Genomic DNA, 18,190 nt, shown 5'->3' on the forward strand with positions numbered 1-18,190 from the left:
TCACATAGTGTCTATATGTTACGTGTTGGGATGAAAACGTGTTGACACAGAACAGTTTTCTTAAAAAGTAATTCAAAATATTAATTAATTCCAGGAGAAAGTTGTTACACTACTGGTTACATTGAAATGAACTAAAACACATTGTCTCATAATTACAATTAAACATAGTCTACAGTACCACATATCAGCAAAAATCTCTATCCTAACAAGGACACACATACATGATTTTTCTCTTAGTATTTAGGTATGAAAACAAAACCAACAGAACAAAGCAAACATGAAAACCAGCACAAAGATACTTTAAAACAATCGCCATGGTGATTCTATATTAGAAACAAGAACAGGTAGAAATGGAGGCAGCAGTCTGACTGCTCATCACTTCTTGTTCTTTCTTTTTTTCCTGTAGAAGTTCAGGGTCTGGCTGCTGAGTTGGCTTTCACTCAGCTTCAACATAGCTCTTGGCTAGTTTAACAATACAGTAGCCCGTTGTTTATGCTTGCAAAGAGCCAAAGTTATGTTAGCAGCATAATGCAATTGTTTCCGTCCTGGATGTAAAAATAAAAGTAATGTTCATATGCAGGTGTTTCACCTCACTGTTTTTGCACTTTTTGTAAAATAACTTTTTGAAACTGAGAACTCAGTTTTACCCTTTGAAAATACCTTCAAAACTTATAGATGATGGTGCAACTGTGAAGGGCTTGAGAGAGTCAGAAAAAAATACTATGTCATCATAAAAAAACTTACTCTGTACCAGTTATTCAGCAGCATAGACCAGAACCTTAAATCTGAGCCACAACCCTTACCTAATGAGACTGAATCAAGCAAATACCAAAAGACTGAATACTGAAAAGGCAATCTCTAAATGACGAAATGGGGATTTTAATTTGAGAATAGAAGCTGGAATTCTTGAACTGAGGGTCAATGAGAAGAAATCATCCAAGAGGTGACACACAGCTGGAAGCTTAACTTTATTCAACACAATCCATCAGAGAGTTTCAAAGACTAGGTTGAAAATGACGTCTTTTACACCTGAACATTAAAATAACAGCAAAGTAACATTTTGAATTCCAGAAGGATGCCACTGAGCCCAAGGAGCAAAACTGGCTGAGTGGAAGAGATCAAAGGTGAGTGTATGCAGTTTGGGTTCTCCATCACTTGAAGGTGAAAGTCGACGGCATTTAGAGAAGGCATAACTGCGTCACATCCGTGTTGCTGGTAGATGGCCAAGGATCCGAGCTTCACGGCTTTTCCTGTGGAAGGGGAGGTGATGCAGCAGACTTCCTGGTTCTATTTTGCTTGCACGTAATTGTTTTAGAAGGAGCAGAAACAGCAGGAATGGGGGTTTGTTGAGGAGGTGGACTGACTTGCAGTCCAGACTGAGTCATGTCTAATGCAGCAGCAGCAAGCTCTCATATTTTCTCATGCACTGTGATCGGGCAAGAAGATGCAGAGAAGAGTACTTCTGATGGGACACAATACAGGAGCTCCCTCTACTAGAATTTCACACAGACGAGGATTCAAATGGGTCTGGCTGATCTTGATCAGGAATAGGTTCGAGGATGTCACTAAGAGGGGGACAGATGATTAAAAATGTGATAGCATGACAAAAGAAACATCATAAACACCACTGCATGTATGAAAGGCAGAGTGACAGAAGTGGTTTGTGATTTAAACCACACAGAAGTGAGTCTGATTGGCTCAGTCGAGGAAGAAGATGATTGGACTGGAACAATGATGCCAGTGTTGAGTTTGACAGTGTGGGAGAGCGGTAGTGATGTAAAGAAGCTGAACACCTAGGGAAGTGGGCAGATGATTGCAGAGCTTAATACTGAACTAACACATAGGCTTAGAATAGTAGAAAGGGGAATACTGTTGCTATGTCACTTTCCACACCTTCACAATTCAGTTTTTATACACTATACAGGTTTGTTTCCAGTACAGCAACTTTACCTCAGGAATGCTGACTAGTTGCGACAAAGCTTATATTATGATATACGCCAACAATAATAAGGATGGTGGTTTCCATTTGATTCTTTCACCAGCAGATGAAACAAAATTTGGCACAAAAGAATTTAGTATATCACCGAGGGTAATTTGTTTAAGTTAATTGCTGTTAAAAAAAGATTTATTGTTGACAAACAGTTTCATGAATTGTTTGTTTTAAAATAACTGTATTTACAACGTATCAGATGCTCAAATAAGGCATTCGAATGTATCCATCCTCGCAAACATGGCTGCATTTTTAGACTTTTGATACAGTGTTTTTTATTTGTTACATGCAGCAGGAGATTTGAGGTGCAGCAGCAAGCCTTTGCTGCTGAACAGACTAACACATGAACACACAACATTTCTCTGATGGCATGCAGTGTGTTTAGCAGTTTTTCGCTCTATGTGTAAAGCCTACAGTATGTGAGTCTGGAAAGGAGTGTTAGTCAGTTGGTGACTCACTCTGAGGCTTGTTTCTCATTGGAAACATGATTAATTCTGCCTTTGTTCACTCGCTCTGCAGGGGTTTTTCTGTTTTTCTGGCTTTTGCTTTATGAACTGAATTGAACTGCAAAGCTGTTACCGAGCACTCATAATTAAACCACGCTGACACACACACAGACAGTGTCGATGTCCTTATGAATGTGATAGATGTCCTATTTCTCACATAGGCAAGCAGAGAGAAATCTCAGAGGAGTTTATGAATGCAGGCGTGTTTTTATTCTCTTATTTCCACAAATAACAATAATGTTGTTGCAAATTACTTTTTCTCTTTCTCCAACACCTAATCAAACCAACGTCCACTCCAAAAGCTACAACATCAAGCCCTTCAGTATCAATATAATTGCAATTAATGTCTATTATTTTATCTTAATTTTCATTTTATAAATGGGACTGGGTAATATATACCAGTGGCCCCTTAGCTGTTGTGCGTGTAGTGCATTCCAAAGTGTCGTGTATTGTAATCACATCACATTTTTTCAGTAATGCAGCACGAAGTTAAGTAATTACATTACAGTTAATTGTAACTGTTGACAAAAATTTTTTAACTGTTGACAGAAAGTTACAAAGTTTTTTCTTCCTGTGCACTGGGTTGTATGAGCTGAGCTACAGTTTTTGGGGAGTAGAGATACAGACAGTACTTTTATTTTTATTGCACAAAAGAACAAGAATGCAATGGTAAAGTGCAAACTGCCTCTAGGACAAAAACAATTGCATTGTGTTCCTAACACAATTCTTTGCAAACATCTGCGCAGATAGCATGCTAACAAAAAGCTAGTGAAAAACCTACAGGGATGTTATAGCTGAATGTATGCTGGCCCCAGCACAGCAGCCAGGAACTAAGGCAAATTCGAGTAATAAACACAGTGATGAGCAGTCAGGCTTGCAGCATTGTAGCCTCCATTTCTACCAGTAGAATCACTGTGGGATGATTTTTAACTGTGCATTTTGTTGTCAGTTTTGTGTTCATAGATAACAAAAACTAAAAGAAAGATCATAAATATGTCCTCATTATTAATTATGTGACAATGGGTTGCAGGTCATTTTATGGAGTACTGTGGAAGTAATGTAACAGTAATAGACTTACTTTCACCAGTGAGACCCCAACACTCTGATCATTAGTAATATACGTCCATAATATGAGAGTAATATGCCATGCACAATGACATTCTGTTGTGATAAAAATATGACTTGTGATAGAGGAACCAGTTGAATTATAGTGCATTTCATCATTTCAGCAGCAGAGTCACTTTATCAATTCAGTATTTACCAGGAATAATGTTAAAGTGGGAATACAATAATGGTCTTTTTATGTCTTAGGTTGATGTTAGAGTAAATAATATTTGTGGTGACTCAGGTCAAACGATTGCTTTTCTCTATTTTTAAGCTTGTTGAATGCGTGTTTTTAAGCACTCAGTTTATTTCAACTGACTAACAAAATGTTTAAGATGCTTAAGATGTGTAAGAAAAGTTAGGTTGCATTTTGCCATAGTTTTGGAGTGTAGTAGATGTTACCTTCCAGGTGTCTTAGAATGTACTTATGCCTTACAATTACATTACATTATATGTTCTGGCTATGTTAAATAGTAAAACTTCCGTAATAATTGACAGTGAAGATCTGATTTCTCTGCCAGCGCTTATTCAGATGAGTTCAGAAAGGGAAAGAGAATGTTGCTAGAACTAGGATCGGGTTAGAAGACCCAAATGCCATGTTGCAATACTATACTGCTATGGTAGCCAACGTTTCAAATGCAGATTTGACAGGTTTGTGAGTGTACACTTTATCCAAAACCTAGTGACGGTTTACCCATCTCTGCCAGTGGGTGGCTGTAACTCAGGAGGTAGAGCAGGTCACCTACTGATCGGAAGGTTAGTGGTTTGATCCCTGGCTCCTCCAGTCTGCATGTGTATGAATGTAGTTAGGAAGCACTCAGTTTAGAGAGATTGGGTGAATGTGGCATGTTGTATAGAGCACGTTGAGTAATCCAAGAGAGCAGAAAAGCGCTATAAAAGAATCAGTCCATTCACTGTCTGAACAGTGTTTTGTCATGTTACTTTTGCACTGTTATGTTCCGGCACATTGTTATTACATGGCTTGATTAAGGTACACATTAGGCTGACATCTGGGCCAGCACAGGGCCAGCAGTGTGTCTGCAACTGGCCCGTGGCTGCACACAACTTACACATGGCCCACATACCGCAAAGAATGAGGGCCCTTTGGTGGCCCAAATCAGGTTTGCCAGAGGTAGTCCACACATGGGCCGGCACAGGACCACCAGTGTGTCTGCAACTGGCCTTGTGCTGGCCCATGTGTAGGCCACCTCTGGTAAACCAGATCTGGGCCACCAAAGGGCCCTCATTCTTTGCGGTATGTGGGCCATGTGTAAACACATTGTGTGGGCCAGATCTGGGCCATGCCAATTTTGCTATGTGGGATTTTATACAGCATCCTAACTGGTTTGGATTTGGAGTTATAGCTATAGTGATCAAAGCTGCCAGCATTTTATTTCTTGGCTGAAAAGTGTGTAATTAACAAAAAGAAGTGGATTTGTTTTTGTCACTTCTGCATCGGCTTTAATGTTCTGTCCCGGTTGTTGCTGCTTGGTTTGATGATATAAATCACCAAAACTAAACTAGCAACTACATTTTGCTCTATTCAGCGAGTAAGAAGAATTCTATTCTACATGTTCTAGACTCTGAAGGTTGATCAGAGCTACATTAATATATTTTTTTCACATTCCTTGATACAAACACCCTTCCTCTTACATGGTACAAGTAAAAACACGCAATATATACAGTTCATCATTCTGGCATTGAACATGTAGATGAAAAATGTGTTTTATTTGAACACATCTGTCCCAAATGTCTCAACAAGATATATAAATAATAATATAATAGATAATAATAATAGTATAAGGCATTTCTTTTAGTCATATGGGACATTCTTACCTTCTCAGCTTTATTATGTTATCATAATTTCTTCTTTTTTCACAATAATTGTCAAACTACTCCAAAATGGTATTTCAGTCTTTTCATCAGCTTTGGATTTCAGTAGGGATGCAGCTATGGATTTGCACATTTCTTTTTAGTCACATTTGACAATTGTAACAATGCCATGCTTTTATGTGTATCAGCTATACTGTATAGTCTCAACTATACAAAATCTGTGTAGTTTGTGGCTTTTTGTTTCTGGCAAATTTCTTCACTGTCCAAAGCACTGTTAGCAAAAGGCGGATTAACCAGTAGTTGACTTCCACTAGATAAAAGCCAGATTTAAAGACAATCTGTCCCCTGCAAAAATGTGGCATATCATCCCAATATATTGGAAGGTACCAAATGAAATATGACACCTGAGTATGATGGCTAAGATGAAACATTCCTAAAATTGGAAAGTCTGTTGATGACATAACCCACATAGCAAAATTGGTATGGTCCGGATCTGGCACACAATGTGCTTACACATGGCCCACATACCACAAAGAATGAGGGCCCTTTGGGGGCCCAGATCTGGTTTGCGAAAGGTGGCCCACACAAGGCCAGTTGCAGACACACTGCTGGCCCTGTGCTGGCCCAGAGCAGTTTCAGCTCTGGCCCCAAATGTCAGCCTAATGTGTACCTTAATTAAGCCATGTAATAACAACGTGCGTAATAGTGCAAAAGTAACATGACGAAACTCTGTTCAGACAGTGAATGGACTGATTCTTATATAGCATTTTTTGAGTCTCCCAGATTACTCAAAGTGCTCTATACAACATACCACATTCACCCAACCACACACTTTCTCTTAACTGAGTGCCTCCTAACTACATTCACACTCACGACATGCAGACTGGAGAAGCCAGGGATCAAACCACTAACCTTCCGATCAGTAGGTGACCTGCTCTACCTCCTGAGTTACAGCCACCCACTGGCAAAGATGAGTAAACCCTCACTAGGTTTTGGATAAAGTGTACACTCACAAACCTGTCAAATCTGCATTTGAAACGTTGGCTACCATAGCAGTATAGTATTGAAACATGGCATTTGGGTCTTCTAACTAAAATAGGAAAATAGGAACATAAATAGTGCATCATTGCCAGACCTGGCCCACATCTGGGCATACACCCTGCCATGACACTAGTCAGTCAGAGGTGACAGCTTGATGCCGGATCCCAGCCAGAGCTGTTTTCTATGGGCCTGGGCCACATAAACCAAACCATAATCGGGCCAGATATGGCATGCCATCGCATAAACAGTGGCGTCATTGCCAGACCTGGCCCACATCTGGGCATACACCCTGCCATGACACCAGTCAGTCAGAAGTGCCAGCTTGATGCCAGAGGCCTGTTTTCTATGAGACTGGGCCACATAACCCAAACCACAATCGAGCCAGATGTGGCATGCCATCACATAGACAGTGCCATCTATGCCAGGCCTGGCCCATATCTGGATGACATACGTCTTATCATGCCAAGAGTCAGCCAGCAGTGCCAGCTTGATACCAGATCCGGGCCAGACCTACTTGCTATGTGGGAAGTTGTTATATTAGCATCAGCATAGCACCACAGTCTGCACAGTTTAAAAGTGATGTTGGTATGAACGTTTTTTTCAGTCTTGTTCAAAAACATACCATGCGCTGTGGTCAATGGTAATGTAATGAACAGCTCTATGAACATTATGATATAGCATGTCAGAAAAGACTTTGGGTTTCACCAAGGATTGGTTTTCTTACCATATACCACAGACACACACACATGCACACACACACACACAATGCACGCACACACACGCGCCTCTGCCACTCTGTAACAATAATAATGAAGCCGAGTGTGCTGTGTTTCTGTCGGTAGTGGTTTCTCCTTGTTGCCTGGCAACTGATGATGATTGCAGCTGTGAAGTGTCCTTCTGAGGGCCATTATGAGACACACACACTTTGAATGAGACAGAAGATGAACAGATGTATGTGTGTTTTCTGTCCATGTCATTGTCCTCGCTCTTGCTCTCTTTCATCTCCTTACTTTTTATTTATCCATTCATGCCTCTTTATTCTTCCGTCTTCTCTTCATCTCATTTTGTCTTCCATTATTTTAAAAAATGTATTTTTTTTTCACATTTGTAACCGATCGTTCTTGTGTTTTGTAAAATTTAATTTTCACTATCAAGTAGAAATTTTTTAAAAAGCTGTTGGACAAAGTTTAACCTGATAATGTGCATATGCACACTGCCATGGGTCTGGTCTGATGCCCTTTTATAAAAAATAAATATTTTGTTTTTTGTTTTGTTTTGTTTTTTAAATGAAAATCATGCAGTGGTGCATAATCTGATTAACATATATTATTCATATTATTTATAGGCACGTAAGCAACCAAATTACACGTTAGACTATTTAGATGTCTCATACTTATTTGCTATTAAGTTTCAACTTTAAATTGTTTACAAAATTTACAAATAGTAATGCATTTAGACTGAGACTTTAAATCATTTTTGATAGCAGTCTTGTTGTGTTGTTAAGGAGCTGATTGTAGATTTTACTCACCTTTGCAGGAACATTAATTTTTATAAATACCACACATGTAGTTTTCTGCATTGGGTTGACTTTGAAGTCGAGTTCTACATATGGATTCGAGTTCCTACAAGTAAAACAAGTGCATGCACATTTGAAGATTATTTCATGTTCTGTTTTTATAGTGACAGCCTACTCTTGTCCTCATTATGTTATAAGGATGGATTGCTGTGTTTATGTTCAAATGTAACAGCATCCATGGGCTCTTTTAACACCCCCGTGTTCCTTAGCAGCACCATCACAAATAAAATAACTAAATAATATCAGTGATGGCTCAGTGACAGCAGGTCCTTAGAGTTAGCTAACCTAACAGGATTCAGTTGGTATTAATGTCACTGATCATTCTTGTGCTTTTTTCTTGTGCTGAGATAAAAATAGATATGTATTTCTATATTTAATTAAGTACATGCTGGACTAAAGGGTTTGCCCCTTTCTGGTACGGCTTTTTAAGCCCATCTGCCGAATCATAAGATCTTTACAGCACAGAGGCACGGTGGTTAGCACTGTTGCCTCACAGCAAGTAAGTCCTGAGTTTGACTTCACCGTGTGACTGGGATCTTTCTCTGTGGAGTGTGCATGTTCTTCCCATACTCTGACTTCCTCCCAAGTGGGGATAGGTAATTGTTGATTCTACATTGTCCATAGGTGTGATTGTGAGTGTGAATGGTTGTCTGTGTTATCCCTGGGTCACACTGGCTACCTGTTTAGGATATACCCTGCCTCTTGTCTTATGGGCTTATGTCAATAACCCTGATGAGGATAAACTGAAGAGAATGGATGGGTTAACTGACCTCAGTTAAAATGTATAACTGTTATTTTTAAGTAGACATTATATATTGATATATTGATTAGACAAGATGCACACAGTTTCCATTAAAAAAAAGATCTATCCATGAGTCCATGGATCGGATCCATGAGTTATTGTTTTTTAACCACTTATCCAATTTAGTCATGAGGGTCCCGGGCCCTTTTTCTGCTGTCATAGGGAAAAAGGTGGGGTACATCCTGAATAGGTAACCAGCTTATTATGGGGCATAGCTGAACCTAACTTACTAAAGTACTACATTCAGTATTTGTGACAAATTTTGGCCTATTGATTGATAAAACTTTTTGGTTTGGTTTTATTTTTCCTTTTTTGTTTAAACAGTTGAACCTACAACGGCTGTGAAAAACATGTCAGTTGCTGAAAAAGAACAGGTAGCACACTGCAGTGTTTGTTCCTCAAACACATCCAGCCTTTATTTATAAAGTTATGAATGCAGTTGGGTTATTCAGGGTTACTGCTGCCAATGTGGACCAAGCTATGGGGTTGTATAGGGACTGAATGGATTGTAACAACAACCAAGACATCTGATTGTCCTGAAGTATGTCTCACAGGATCCCCTGAGAGATGCAGTCATATGTCCACAAAACACATGCGGATTGGTTGGGCAAACGCCCACAAACACTCGAGAGGACACAGAGCTGGATCAGCATTTGACGGCCAGGATAAAAGTTGTATTGCTCTTCCTGAGTTCAAGGTTCAGCTAAGAGATGGACTCTCCTTTCCGGTACTATGACATACACCTTCTTGAGGCTGAGTAGTGTGGTTTGGCAGAGCACACCCTCCAGTCCCTCTTCTTAAAAATGGGAACTATGACCTCAGTCTGCCAATCCAGAGGCACTGCCCCAGATCTCCATGTGATATCACAAAGGGGTATCAACCAGGAAAACCCTAAAACATCCAGGACCTTTATGAACTCTTTAGAATGAGCCTTATCCACCCAAGGGGTTCTGCTACCAAGGAGCAGTGTTGGTCAAGTTACTTGAAAAAAGTAATCAGTAACTAATTACTGATTACTCCCCCAAAAAAGTAATCCCGTTACTTTACTGATTACTTATTTTAAAAAGTAATTAATTACTTAGTTACTTAGTTACTTTTTAAAAACACGATTTACAACCTGAATAGGTAATAAAGCGATAGATCTTTCAGCCCAATTCTACTTTTTCTGCATAATCCATCATACAAAATGTAATAAAATGGAAAAGTCTCTTTTTAAAACTTGTTTTATTAGTTTTAACCTTTTAACTTTATGCATCAAGCAAAAATTTAATTATATGCAACATTCTCTGACTGGAAGAAATTTGTTTAATATTTAAACTTATTTTCTGCACATTCCAGCACATAAAAAATATTTTTTTGTGTGTTTACACTCACTCTTTCAAATAGATGCAAGTAAAACACAGCAGAAAATAAATAACATCAAAGACTAGCGGTCCTGTTGCTCTATTTTCACCTGTAAAGCAGGAGTGGCATAGGCGGAGGTTTACCCTGGTGCAGGTGTGCCGCAGCGGTCAGTGGAAGAATCCACGAGTTTCTCTGTGAGTTTCCCATTACGTCGTAGCTACTCGGTGCTTGCTTGGAAGTTTACGGGGTTTTTTTTTTCGCTGTAAAAAGAAGTTTTCTTCCCACGCACAATGGACACTAATGTTTTTGTCACTTTTTATGGAATCAAACTCAAAGTAAGGTCAGTACTTCCACGCTTTAAACGCTGCACGCTCATACTCTCTCCTGCACTCGATATATGATCCATTGTTGATCTGCACACAGCTGTTGTCACGAACGTCGCAGCGTTCCTACGGGAAAGTAACGGTAATCTAATTACCGTTTTTGCAATAGTAATCCCTTACTTTACTCGTTACCTGAAAAAAGTAATCAGATTACAGTAACGCGTTACCATCTCTGCCAAGGAGTTAACGATTTCAGTGACCTCACCTCATCTCCAGACTCCGCCTCTGCTACAGAAGAATTGAGGAGATCCTCAAAGTATCCCTTTGACCTTCCTGAGTTTAAGTTAACAGCACCCTGCACACATTATATACTGTGTGATTAGAGAACTGTATTCCCCTTCGGAATAACCTGATAATTTCCCTGAATTGCTTGGAGACCAGGGGAACACGCTGCTGTGGTGGTTAGCACTGTTGCCTCACACAAAGAAGGCCCTAGTTTTAAATCTATCATCTTGCTGGGCTTTTCTGTTTCCTCTTGGTACTCTGATTTCATCATATGGGCGTAGGTTAATTGGTGATTCTAAATACCCCATAGGTGTGAATGTGAGTGAAAATGGTTGTCTGTCTCTCTGCGTTAGCCCTGTGACAGACTAGCGACCTGTCCAGGGTGTACCCTGCCTTTCACCCTATGGCATCTGCGATAGGCTCCAGCCCCCCACCAACTCTGAATTTGATAAGTAAAAGAGAATGGATGGAAGCTTCAAGATTGACCGAAAGTCTTGTTCCATGGCCTCACTGAACCCCTACTATTTTTGAGCTTGTGATTCAGCTACTGTAAGAGCTGCACACTGCTTGGTTGAATATCTTTTTGTTGAGTACCACACCAAAGACTCATTTAGCTTGACGGCTACCTTCACTTCTGTTGTCTGCCTACTGGTTTGACAATTACTACACGGGCGCCAGCAAGAATGTCAAGAATTTTCACTGATGGAAAATTCAGACTAGAACAAAGTCCAGCCCCTCCTCTAGGAGACTGGTTCTAAAACCCATGCTGTGTGTTGAGGTAAATCCAACTCTTAACCTCACACACTACCTAAGACTCCTTCCTTCTCTGCTGGGGATTGTATTGCCAAAGTTTGACCCTCAATGGCTGCAACCAAACACTGCACCCAACCCTTATGATTCCTCCTGCAGGTGGTGAGCCCATATCATGTAAAACCAAAATATTGAATCAGTTTTTCATTCATAAATATATATTTTTTCTGCTAAGTTTAATTCACTGTCAAATTAGCATTTTTCAGCATATACAAACACTAACTTCTACTTCAGAATCTGATAGTGAGGAGTACTTTAACCCCAATACATCAGTAGTCCTAAAAATTGGAACAATGATTCAGGGAATGGTCTGGAGTAAAGAGATTAGAAAAATGAGAATACATGCCTTAAAAATTTGGGGAAGTAAAATAAGCTCATGGCGAAAATTATAGAGGAAGTGACATCAGGATCTTTATCACATGTTCTTAATTTAAGAAATTTTATTTTGCTTTAGAGATATTTGTTGGGCAACAAGATGTTAAGAGAACGGTCAGTCAGGCTCCAGCATCCACGATGCTGTAGTTCAACATATTCAGCACAGGAAGTCTTGAACTGAGCTGAATTGGATAAAGAGAGCTGGAGGAGATGGAAAGGAATCGGCCCTGAATTCCTGTTGCCATGACAACAACGGCGACACTGCTGCTATGGTGACACCACACACACATAATGATGCAAGCGTGCTGATCGAAAGGAAGGTTCAGGGCAGTATGATAAAGCGTCTCCACTTTTTTTGTTCTATTATGTTCTTGCTCTTATGTACCTCATTTTCAACTTCTTTCCTCTCTGTTTCCTCTCCTCACCCTCCTCTCTCCTACTGCTGTCCTTGAAATTCATCATTTAGGGTGACAGAAACTGCTAATTCTTGCATTTCAGCTTCAAGGAGTGATGCTAATGTGGGCAAAATATCTTGTTGATGGCAGAAGTCAAACAATAATGACTAGAATGTTAACAGTAATTCAGGTACAAGGGACACTAAAGATGGACTGCTGTAGAAGAAGAACACACTCGGCCAAGAAGAAGATACTGAGGGCAGTGGCTCATCAAAACTGGATAATTTGGTGTAAATGATATGAATGCAGGGAATCCTCCCCACCTTTATTCATTCTGACCGCTGCTGCTGCTGTAATGGTGCGCCGATATTGTTTTGACATACTCTGAGTCACTCTATAGACTGAGGCTCATGTTAACAGCAGCGCCTGAGCGCATGACCATGTCCATATCAGAGTGTTTTTCTGGGAATGACAGTAACTTCTCTGTACTCCCATAACCTCCACCATAGGTGGACATTTCAGAGTAAAATCAGGGGGACACAACTTTCCAGTATTTTTAGAGCTTATTTAGAAAAAACAAAAACTAACATTACTTACCAAGGTAGTAGTGCCGCTGTGTGACTTTATTTTCACTCCCAAAATGTAAATATGGATAAGGAGTTCATACCATTGCCAAATCCTTACTGTCACTGCTACTCAAAATCTAGTGCACAAAAAACACACAAATATACAGTGTCTGTCCTTCTCTGATATTTGCTCACACAGACAAGTTTCTGATCATGAAGGAGCCAGAAAGAAAAGGCAGAAAAATAGCTGTAGCTGCAGTGACACACTAACTGTAGGTTACTCCAGTAAAACTTCCACGTTGTACATCAAATATTCAGTTTTCTGATTACCAGACAGATCCAAGAGTAGAAGAAAATGAATACCAAGGTGTATGGCACTCGTGGGGAATTCTTATACATATGCTGAATTCATAATTTTATAATTTATAAGGAGAAAGAAAGAAAACAATGACTTCCTAACCACATAACTGGAAAAAATGGATGCTTTCAATCACATTTCAGTGCTGTGGTATCTTAAAAAAATGTGATTTGGTCTGACCACATATATGTAGCAATGGAAGTGACATATGTAAAAAAAAAAATAGAAGTTTGATATAAATCTTTGTTTTCATGTATGCTATGGTGTGTGTGTCTTCTTCTACCGTGGAAGAGTGTTTGTGTGTTTTTGTGGTCGATAACAATCTCAGTGGTGTTCTACACTTGGTCAATGTGTTGCTCCTTTCAGCAGTGCCTCATCGATCTTTAACATAACAGCGAACTGCACCTTTAACTTCCTGTGGTTACACTCGGCTGCGTTTGTGCGTTTGCTCACATACACCTGTCTTTGTGGGGACTAGTTTGAGCAATTAATCTTCTGTTTGTGTTTTTAAAGTGACAACTCCATGTAGAGTCGAGGCTTGAAGTCTTACTGATTTTAACACCTTTTAGCACTTTGGCAACTCCAACACTTTTAGCGATTTAAGTGAAACATCTGAAACTTCTCCTGCAGTGTTATCGTCTTCTGTATCCAGTGATTATGAGACAGATAGTCCCTGGGCACAGACCTGTGAATTGCCCCCCACCCACCAGAGAGGAACCAAAGACTGAAATAGAAAGAACAGCTACAGATTCTAGAGTTGGGTTTCATATCTATTCCACTTTGTTGTGTGTTTCTCTGTGGTTACTTTGCATCTCTTACTCATACCTTTGTGCCCCTAGTCTCTCGTTGCTTTGGTCCTTTTTATTTATTTTATTATTAATTATTATTATTATTATTAATTTTTTCAATTTCATGGCCTGCATGGTTTCCAGCAGAACTGGTAGCAGTACAGTTAGTGGGAATAGCACTTTAAGGCAGTACAGTTGGAGTTTGAGCTGACAATGGAAACAGCCGAATGCCATCCATCACTACCACAACGTCACATGATATGTAAAAGAGACGATAGTTAGCAGAAACTAAACTTTCAAAATAAAAGTAACATTGTTGTCCAGTAATAGATGATGTTGATATAATATAATATATGCAGCTTTAATACAGTTTTTGTATTCCTGAAATGGAAGCATGTCAAAAATGTAGCAGTTTGAATTAAAAGTAGTAGATTTGAATCAAATTTACCGTCAGATAGTAGGAGGACTATCAGGCTGCTGTTTGTTATTATATCATCATAACACAACTAGGAACATGAATATCTTTGATAGAGTTCTGTCTCTGCAAATTTACAACATCATTGTATTTGTGTTAATTTATTTGGTGAGATCGGTCTGTCCATCTCCTTCTGATGATAATCTCAGTCTATTATTAATCTGTTGGTAGAGATCAAAGCTCTTCTCTTTCTCTGCGTCACTACTCTTCATTTTTTTGTCTCTTTTCATCAGCTCTCTCAAATTTGAATTTACTTTGACGTGATCGCAGTAGAAAGACAGGCTCATGCTATTTTAAAAGTCTGTGTGTAAAATGTTTTTATTTTCAGAGCAGTCAACTGATGACATTGTCCTGATTCACAGCTTTGTGCAGGAACCGATTGTGCACAGATAAAAAGCTCGTACAGAGACACAAAATACCCACATGAAATGACCATAAGGAGAAAATAACAGAAAACTGTCATAAAGAGAAAAAGTGGACATACTAGACCAAATGCAGATATGCAATGACTACAAAGTTACTCAAAACTATGATAAAGAATGGTTATACGATCAACAAATCCCCATATTAGCAATTATGAAAAAGACGTAGTTACAACTAACATAACTTTTTTTTGAAATACAGATTTTGCTGAGATAATATGCCTTTCTGTCTCTGTTAGTTACCAGAGTGCGGCTTCTATGGGATGTACGAGAAGATCCTCCTATTCCGTCATGATCCTACATCAGACAACGTGCTGCAGCTACTGCGCTCTGCTTCTCAGATCCAGGAGGGTGACTTGGTGGAAGCCATACTGTCAGGTAAAAGCAAGGAGGGGTACCCATGTCAGACCACTGATGTACAAAAAATAAACTGAATCCGTGCTCTGTACTTGTTTCCTTCGTAGCTTTAGTTTTTCTCCAGCCTTAAAGTCTTCTGTTATTGTTCCAGAAAACATGTTTTTTATCATTATAAAATTATAAGTGTGAAGGAGCTTAAGAGTCATGTGAGCACGGTAACAATGAGCTTAGGACAGACAGATAAATGACTGTACCCCTGGGAATTTTGTCCCATGTAACAGTCACTCTGTATTATATGATGGCAATATTTACGTCATGCGGTAAGGAACAAGATCACTGGCTGTTTTCTGAGCACATCCAACTAGAAGCTCATGGCCCAAACATTGAAGGGTTACCACAAATCAACACAAATTTTAATCAGCTTTACGCTATAATGAAATGTTTCTAGAATTTATGTAACACAGTGCTTCTACCATCACACCAGAGTTGGAGAATCAAATCGAATGCAGCCAAGTCCACACTAGCCCGGATAAATTTGAAAACAGCGTTTTCGTCTGAAAACACTCCGCTTCCACATTATCGTTTTAGTCAATTTCACAGAGTTGTGCGTCCACATTGAAACAGCCGAAAAAGTTTACATTCCAGTACTGCGCATGTGTGAAGCGCAAGACGATTCGACCTGCCTCATTTCTGTCTGCTGTTTATTTACTTTCTGGCTCTTTGAAACGTCGCTGCAAAACTTTGAGGAAAAGCACAGAGTGTTTTAAATGGACTAAGAACGAAGTGGAGTTGTTGCTGCGAGTAACACAAAAGTACAAAGTTGCAAAAGCGAGTGAGAATTAAATAATTTGAAGAAAAGCTATCTGGAGCATGTACAGACTGATATTAATCTTTAATAGGGCTGTCAAAATTGAGAGCAAACAAAACAACTGCTGTATAATGCCCTCCGCTATCTTAGTTTAATTGGTCTCATGACTGCATCACATGACTAAAATATGTCATCGTTTTCGAAAAGGCTCCGGGGTTGCTGTCCACACTGCGACACGAAAACGGCGTTTTCAAATGTATCCACTTTGGAGAGCGTTTTCAATGCGCTGCATTTTCCTTGACCGAAAACGCCGTCTGTGTGGACGGAAGGCCAAGACGTAGAGAAAAAGATGCGATTTCAAACAAAAACATATTAGTGTGGACATGCCCTCTTTATTTATATACTACAGAAGAAACTCCAACAATCAGACAACCAATTCTGAGCAAGCACTTGGTGACAGTGGGAAGGAAAAACTCCCCTTTAACAAGAAGAAACCTCTGACACAACCAGGGAGGGGCAGACATCTACCGGCATGGTGGGGGTGAGGGGAGGAAGATGGGACAAAAGACACACTGTGGAAAAGAGCCAGAGATTAACAATAACTCATGTCATATTAAAGCTGCCTTGGCATCAGTCATTCTCTTCTAACCTAGATGTCACCATGCTGTAACTGTAATCTTAACTGAAAGCTATTCTAACCTGCCGATAACCTAGAGCTACATGTGTTCGTTTTCCCAACTTCTCTTACTCAGACTGTGTAACTTAGTCTCTCTTTGGGGAAATGTTTGTGTGCCCCACAGGGAAACTGACATCCCATAGTGTACCTGTGGAAACATATGTATTGTACTATGTCTCCAAAATAATCTATCTCACACACACACACACACACACACACACACACACACACACACACACACACACACACACACACACACACACACACACACACATTTGCCTTATTAAAAAGAACAACAGCAAAAAAAGAAGCTCTATGTTCAACAACAACAGCATGTACTGTTAGTGTAATCTGGTTGCCTGAAATGAATTAAAAAATGTCCAGATGTGTGTAATGATTATCTCATTTTGGAGAATTCTTTATTAGGCTTGTCTTTCTGGCTGCCATCCAGCTCAGGACTCAGGTGTTCACACGATGCTATGCTAATGGCCCGACAGCTGCTTCTCCCTAATTTCCTGCCTTTCTTTCACCATCAACTGTAGTATGTGTGAACATTTGCATATCGTTTGTCTACATTTGTGTGTGTTTGCTTTAATTAATATGTTTACATTTTTCTCTTTGTCTACAATTTTAGCTTCTCTTTAACATTTGAATATATTTTAATGGTGATAACAAATTATATATTGTGTACTATAAAACTGTACTTAGCATACTATATGTGCACAAACTTTTGAAGATAAAAAAACCCCCAAAAAGCCAAAGAAGTGCAAAACAGGTGTTAGCAACATTGTAATAGAGGAAATGTATGCACTGAAAAAATGGCATCCAAAGTTAAACAAGACAAACATAGAGAAAGTAACAGAGAAAGAAAAGAAATGAAAAAAAAAAATCAAATCTACACTGTAAAAAATGAATGCAAATCCATGACTGGCACCACAATCTGTTAACAGTTGGGAGCAGGTTCAAATAGTTTTTGGCTATCAAGGTAAGATTGGCGACTAGCTCCCTACTGGAAGTGTTTTCCCCCTTTCCCATTTTTCATCCATGGTTGTGATTTATCTTGAAGGAACATCTATAAAAAAATGTAATAAGTAATTAAATATGCTCTCCACTGTCACATAGGGTTTTTTTTTCTTATGTTATCAATCAAAGTCGGAAACTGCTGGTTTTTAGGTGGGAGTCTGCATGTTATTCTTCCAGGGTACATTCTCGTTGAGGGTTTAGGTATCCTACCGGAAGGAAACCCTGAGATAGACCCAGGATTCACTAGAGAGATTAGATCTCTTAGCTGGGATGGGAATGTGTCACCATTTCCCCAGATAACCTGGAGATGTGTAGGAGGAAGGAAGTCTCAGC

General features: G+C 39.4%; 1 protein-coding gene and 1 long non-coding RNA gene across 2 annotated transcripts in view; both read left to right on the top strand.

Moving 5' to 3' along the window:
• Window positions 1-18,190, top strand: part of prkd1 (protein kinase D1) — a 77,364-nt gene that overhangs the window by 2,386 nt on the left and 56,788 nt on the right. Inside the window, exon 2 of the mRNA XM_040042215.1 lies at window positions 15,233-15,371. Coding sequence (XP_039898149.1) covers window positions 15,233-15,371 — 139 coding nt within the window. The remainder of the gene's footprint in view (window positions 1-15,232; window positions 15,372-18,190) is intronic.
• On the top strand, window positions 671-11,129 carry LOC120740096. Its single transcript, XR_005697319.1, has 3 exons — window positions 671-4,394; window positions 10,314-10,318; window positions 11,115-11,129. It is a non-coding gene; the product is annotated as an uncharacterized LOC120740096 (long non-coding RNA).

The sequence above is a fragment of the Simochromis diagramma genome, unplaced genomic scaffold (genome assembly GCF_900408965.1).
Source record: "Simochromis diagramma unplaced genomic scaffold, fSimDia1.1 OVJJ01000304.1, whole genome shotgun sequence".
NCBI classification, from domain to species: domain Eukaryota; kingdom Metazoa; phylum Chordata; class Actinopteri; order Cichliformes; family Cichlidae; genus Simochromis; species Simochromis diagramma.